Raw genomic sequence first — 7031 nt, 5'->3', positions numbered from 1 at the left:
CTAGTGTTGAGAGGGAAATGTAGACTATTTCCAAGTTGTTGTGCTTTATTTATGACGTGCTATTGTGTAATGTATTCATTTACGGAGGGAAAAAACCTATGACAGTCTGACTTCCTTTTTTCGTATACATTCCTTCCCATTAATAATTTAGCGCTCGCACTCGCCGAGCAATCGGCGAGTGCTGTAAAGAGTGTAGTTGAATGTAGTTGTAAAGACATGCTTTAGACTACATCGTTTCCATGACGAAAATAATGGAGTTTTGGTTCTTTTTTTTAAAGATTTGATCCGAACCCTTTGAATGGATGGATTTCCGGGATCAGAGCTCACGCTAAGCAGTGCCTGTTGTATGAGCCCTGACCCCCACCATCCGATCGCGCAATTCCATGTCAACGGCAGAATTTGGTGGCGAAAGCTTAACGTGCCGCAGTGCTCGGCACGGTCCGTCTTGCCCTCTGACGTCAACTGACCCTCAGCGCGACCGCTGCCACCGGCCGCAGGCCATACCTGTCAAGGGCAAATGGCGAGCGCCCTAAAGCGACTCGAACCCACCCCGCCACGGGTGGGCGCATCGGAAGGCAGGCGCTCTAACCAACTGAGCCACCGGGACGGATAAAATTTACATTACAATTCATTTACATTATAGTTCTAAGTGCATGGAGAATTCCTCTTCAACGTGTCAACTTTTACATAACATTAATCATTTGAATAAATCATGGATGTTGCTGAGTAAGAAAGCAATTTTCAGCGCCGAAAATGTTGCTCGTTTGGAGCCCCGTAATTACGCAATCTACCGTGATGACCTGCCGCTTCTGGCACCGCGTGTATACAACGCTGCTGCGGTAACAAGCGTGGGCTGAGTGGTGCTTGTTTGTTCCAGCTCACATTGAGCGGGTGAGGAAGATGGCCGGGGTAGACCATGTTGGCCTTGGAGCCGGCTACGACGGAATCAACCTGTGAGTCTAGTTGACCATCTCCGCATCGCACATGTTGCAGCGTATTCGATGATCTGGAATGCTGATGTTTTTCAAGGTCTCACTCTTGTTTGACTTCATGTCTAAAGGGTCGTTCACACCCTTAAAGACTGGCTGCAGAATCCACTGCAGATTCTGCGATTGCCGGCTGTTGCGGACAAGAGGTGCCACTTTTAAGTCGACAGACCCGCAACCTGCGAGCAAAAAGTGCTCAACAGTGGTATTCCTGCCGGCGGCACCACCCGACGAGCACAGAATCTGCTGCCGATGCTGCTGACATCGGGTACTGATTAGCGATACCACTTTTGAGCTGTTTTCACCTGCTAATTCCGGGTCTGTGGGCATAAATGTGATACCTCTAGTCAACGACAGCTATTGACTGCAGAACCTGCAGAGGACTCTGCAGCCAGCTCACAAGGTGTGAGCGTGGCTTCAGTTCCGCTGCCGCCGTGTCATGAAGAGGGCTTGTTCAGAGGCGGTTGTCGTGCTGATCAATGTATGCCCAGTCGTTTTCCCAATTTTAGGAATTGATTTTACTGATGTGGATCTGGTTTTTGTGAACTGTTTTAGGTGCGCAACTCGCTAAGAAAATCTGCCCTTTTCAATGCCTTTTGAGAAATATCTTGGTGCTATTTAATCAGTTGAGTGGTACAGTATTTTTACTGAACGTGGCAGCTTCGAACTGGCTCAAACCCTGAATCCTACTACACATAGTTCCAAAACATTGCATTTTGAATCATTTTAACCCATATTAAATCAGCTGTTCGTTACGCACACCGTTTAAGAGTGTGACGTCCTATCCCGTCCCCCATTTTGTGAGCTGGCGTTCTTCTTAATCCTGCAGTGCCTGTCGATCGACTGGGCCCCTCCCCCCCCCCCCCCCCCCCCAGCTCCATCCCCTGACAGGACGGTCTCCTGGTCCACGCGCAGTGCCAGAGTGCAGTCCGCACTCCCCCCCCCCCTCTACGCCATTCAGCCAGTAAGCCACAGTGACCTCTACAGAGTGCCTGAGGGTTTGTCGGACCCCTCGTCGTACCCGGCCCTGGTGGCGCGCCTCCTCTCTCGGCCCGGCTGGTCGGAGGACGACGTCAAGCGGCTGGTCGGCCACAACTTCCTCAGGGTCCTCAGGAGGGTTGAACAGGTGCGCATCAGGCAGGAGAAGTGTCAGCTTTGGGAACGCTTGTAGATTTGTTTGGGCAATATGGCAACATTTTAACTGACAGGGCTGGCCACCTGACACAAAATAGGGTATGTTGCGAGTCAACTCAGAAAGCATGTGTTCATATGATAGAAGTAAGGCTAAAAAGTAATATATTTCGATGTTGACATTTTTGGAATGTGAATGTTTTGTGAGAGAAAGCAAACTTGGAGAAAAGTGAATTGATGGAGTGGCTGAAAAATCTCCGATGTTGCGCAACATTTTATAGCCATTTCATTTGTCTTTTATGTCTCGTGCATATGTAATGACGCTATTGCGTTCTATGCATATTTAAAGGCTGTTAAATTAGCCCTTGTGTTGACTGCACGGCCGAGTTTTCAAAAACAATCCTAGTTCTTCTGTGCTTGCCCTTGAGCCCTGAAGAAACCCTAAAGCGATCAATTTATAGTCATTTTCGGGCTTAGTTTTATAACATCAGCAAAGACTATTTAGTGCCCCTTACATTTATCGTAAATGTGCTAAAAATAATATCGGAGCTACAAAGGTGCAGGTTGTGATGTATTTCTTAGTTAGCGCATATTAGTGGTGTTTTTATATATGGACCAAAATCACCCATTCAAAGCAACTGGAGCATTGCTAGATGCATCACATGCAGGCCTGGAAACCAATTGCGAGGTTCTCCGGTTAGCGACCATTTTACACGGCCCCTAATTTGGACGTCACTGTTAACGTTCTTGTCGATGGCAGTCATTTCCTGCTGCAGCTTTTTGCTTCGTCTAATGGCGGCCATTTCGATGTGACCCTGTTCCGAGAATGTCGGTTCGCTTTCCGTCGGGCGTGCCTCCGACACGCTAAATCTCCGTTTTTCTGGCGCCGGGCGTGCTCTGTTCGGCCTGAACGGAACGAGGCTCAGAGCCAGAAGCTCCTTCTTGGCCACAGTCGTCGTGCGGCGTGGTTTATAAACACTAACTATCGCGTGAGATCCCCCGGTGGAAAAGCTTCCCAACAAAGGCGTTTTTGAGGTTTCGTAGGGCATTTAACCCATTGCAAGCTACGGAAAACGATTCGCTGTAGGGCCAGTAACTGTCACCAATAGCCATTCGATAAATCTGATTACAGCCTATTATGTTGTTGCAAGGGCCAACGACACGAGATGCTTGATCGCGTTATTTAGCTGCGCTGGATTGGGGTCCTGCAGACTTTGATGCCCGAATTGGCAATCGATGTCTTGGTATCAGCATTGATAATCAGCCTTTATAAGCCTTTAACAGATCGGAGATGGCTAGCAGGGGCAAATAATGGCGGGAGCGTATCATGGCAGGGTAGAAAATTAATCCACATCAACTCAGTTATGCTAAGTGTCCCGACGAAAATTCACCAGTTTAAATGAAATCGCATTGCTTGAGTGCTGGAACCAGGGGAAGCCAGGAAAACCAACGGGTCGCGCTCACTGAGTATTTTAGAGTTGAAACTAGGTGAGCGACTGCAGCTTTATTCAGCGCGTGCATTATTGGTATTGGCTGGATGAATCTGCGCAGCGGTGGTGACGAAATACCAGGTTTGATTAAATTGTGCACCTGTAAGAACACCCAGTTTAAATAGGTTTCAAAATTTTATAACTATGCAAACCTGGGGCATGCGCCCGTGCAGCTGTGTCCATTTAAATGAAGATTTTGCGAACAAACGCAGTGGTTTAATATCTCTGGATGAGCCTCGTACGTAGGCTATAGCAAAGATCGTGTTAATTCAAAATGAAGCTGAAAATGATGCTGCAATGCACTGTGGGGAAGCTGGTACCGTATTTCAATTCGTCATCATACTTAAACCGGCAACTCTTTCCACAAGCTTGTGGTGACAATCACGACCTTTTGCTTCGAAAGACATTGACGCACTCACTGTGAAATTAAAAAATCACAATATAAAATATATTGTGATTGTTATAAAATGTTTTATAAATTTTTTTAAAAAATTTAAAAAAAAAATATAAAGAAATTCTATAAAATCACAAAAAAGGGATTTTAACTACGGCATACTATATTTTGGTCCCGGAAGTGGTTGTGGACATGAGAACAGCCAACAGAGCCATCAGCTTAATTTCCGCTGCAACGGACGCAGCATCGGTCTCTAATCCTGTGCACACCCCTGCCCAGATGTGACCTTGACCTACTGTTTCAGGTACGGGATCACCTCTCGTCGGAAGAGGCGGTCTCATTGGATGAGTTAAAGCCAATGAGCCGGCATCGCCTGAGCAACAACTGCACTTACGACATACGGCTTTAATGTTTTATGCCGTGCGCGTTGATCCCGTAAGCGAAGCTCAAACGCCATGTGTGGGAATGGTGCGGTAACCAATCAGAAATAGGAAATTCGTCATTTCGGTTTGGGAAGGAACCATCCAACAAGCCTCAGTTACTGGAGAGCTTTTTTGTTTAGCGGCCGACTATAAATCACGTTTCACATGGAGTGGGGAGGAGAGGGGGGGGGGGGGCGGACTGTGCGTAACCGAATTGTAACAATGGCAGGGATGGTGTGGTGTTCGATAGCGTAACCTCACGCTCAGGTGTGGTTGCAAATCATTGAATATTTTTGTTGACACCATTACGTCGAATAAATTTTGCATGCTCTTCTCACAAGCAGCATGTCCCTTTTTCTTTACATCTAGTTTAATTTGAGACCAAACGGACGCTAGTTTTGGAGCGTTACGTGAATCCCAGCACATCAAGGGAAACGGGGTTTTCGCCCAGCGTGCCACATGCGTAACCAGAAGGGAAAAGTTTGAAAAGGCGCGGAAAGTGCGTGATGTAATTCATGGAGGGTCCCTGAGCGCCAGATGGTGTGAGACTGATGGTAAAATGAAGTACTTGGGTGGCCCGTCGGGCATTCAGTGATGATTGTCATGAAAATACACTGACTTTTAATGACGAAAACACAATCACCAGCACACCGCTACAACACAGTTACACGAGCTCATCAGCCATGAGCGCCTGAATGTGTGTGAGTATGAGCGAATCAAGTCAGTTTTGATTCGCGTACGTTGGCCAGACTCGCAAAAGAGCGCTCGTTTTCTTTTCAAGTGCGTCGCGTTTCAGTGACAATAGATGTCTGAGGACCCACGGCCTGGAGGACGTCACGGACGGGAACAATCCACAGACGGTGAACGGATCCACGGGCGGATCGGTAGGATTGGATTGGATCGGATCGGATCTGAAAACTTGAACAACATACAGATTAGAGCTCGACCGGATCTGAGAGCTTCCCTGTGAGCACTTACTGAACATGTTTCAACTTAATCAAACTTCAGATGACGCCAACTTAGCGGAAATACCCACTGCAAGGATCCTAGTAAAGGAGCTTTAATCATGCAGGAAGGGTATGTTCAGTTATAGATACTGAAATATGTCCTGGATGATTGAGCTAAACACGTCGATGTGATGATTATTCCACAAAAAGTGGCTGCTAACAAATAATGACAGCAGCCTGAGAGGTTGTTACCAAACCATTACCTACCATTTATATGAAAGGCATGGTCAGCCGTGGCTGATCACTAACAATGTACCTAAAACAAAATGTACCTATAGAAATGAAAAATTTGTGCAGCACCAGCAAATCATGTCATTTTTATGCTCATACGATGGAAAAGCCGGCATCAAAGCCAACGTATTCTTTTGAAGTTGGGACGGCATTGTCAATCTGATGAAGACAGTTAGGTAGCATTTTATTCTTTGCATTCTGAATCAGCAGTCACCTGGCGTTGCAGCAAAAAGAGACAGCGTTCGAGGTTGCAACTATCTTAGTATTTTGTTCTTTGGTGCTGCCTTATCTATGTCCGTGATCCTTTCATAAGGCTTCGAGATCAAACTAAAATTAATGGCATCTTTCAACGTCACTAGATGCCTTACATTGGGTGCCATTCCAACGGGATATACGAGGAAAAGCTCGAAAAGTATACTAGCCCACCTCAGAACCGAAGGTAACTAAATTGTGTCAACATTTTTCGGTTGTCAAAGCTCTTGACGAATAGGCAAGCTAAATAACAGAGATGTAGGCAGGCAATACGCTGCCACATTTTCCAAACGCATGTCTCACCCATTTACTTGGATGTTGCTCCGATACTGTCCCCAACAATACGGTTTACCAAGACGCGTACCAAACTTTTTCCGTGTGGCGTCAAATTTCCGTGTGGCGCTAAATGCGTCGAATATACACCTGGCGCACGAATTAACCGTAACGTTGCCTTAAAACATGGCGATCCGAGAAACTCATGATTCGTCTTCTGCCACCTACGTTCCGCGAGGGATCATTGAATGGCGTTTTGAATTACATGTATATTATGATGAATAATCTATGTTGCTCAACCTGCGGTATATTCAGCAAGAGGTTACAAAGTGGCATGTTCGGTGTCAAAATGGCAAAACGGCTTCATAGCTGTCAAGAGCGTTCGACCGATCACTGCTGTGTGCTGAGAACGAGTGTGACTTCGACCTACGATATTACGTCACTGAAACAATTTGAATCGAACATCCGAAGGATATGCATTGTTTACTTTTTAAGGTCACCTTTAGCTCAGATTCTTTGCTAAGATTTATGGTGTCGATGCAGTTATTTAACTCGATTTTTGCTATTTTCTATAATTTCAAGTTCAATTAGGACAGTATGCATACAGTGACAGGACAGCATGCATACAGGAGGGCATGCATACCCGGCCAGCCTTTTTTCCCTGAAATTCAATGAGCCGCCATTGATTAACATTGTCGGGATTCATACAACAAACATGCATAGCTTATGCGTGTTTGTGATATGAATGCTGCAATATTACAAACACGGATAAGCGATGCAAAGTAGCGTAAATGTGCCGATATGCCGTAGGTAAAGGGGTATCTATCTGTATAAGGTACTTCACC

General features: G+C 46.1%; 1 protein-coding gene across 1 annotated transcript; it reads left to right on the top strand.

Annotated features, from left to right (window-relative positions):
• The first annotated feature begins 881 nt into the window (after window positions 1–881).
• On the top strand, window positions 882–4447 carry LOC119098491 (dipeptidase 1-like). Its single transcript, XM_037221422.1, has 3 exons — window positions 882–953; window positions 1974–2112; window positions 4306–4447. Exons 1-3 carry the CDS (start codon window positions 901–903, stop codon window positions 4408–4410), a joined length of 297 nt encoding a protein of 98 aa, XP_037077317.1. The 5' UTR covers window positions 882–900; the 3' UTR covers window positions 4411–4447.
• The last annotated feature ends 2584 nt before the right edge of the window (window positions 4448–7031 follow it).

This window comes from Pollicipes pollicipes, unplaced genomic scaffold, assembly GCF_011947565.3.
Source record: "Pollicipes pollicipes isolate AB1234 unplaced genomic scaffold, Ppol_2.1 Scaffold_4740;HRSCAF=5597_pilon_pilon_pilon, whole genome shotgun sequence".
NCBI lineage: Eukaryota > Metazoa > Arthropoda > Thecostraca > Pollicipedomorpha > Pollicipedidae > Pollicipes > Pollicipes pollicipes.
The sequence above is the reverse complement of the archived record's forward strand: the minus strand, read 5'-3'. Positions and strand labels throughout refer to the sequence as shown.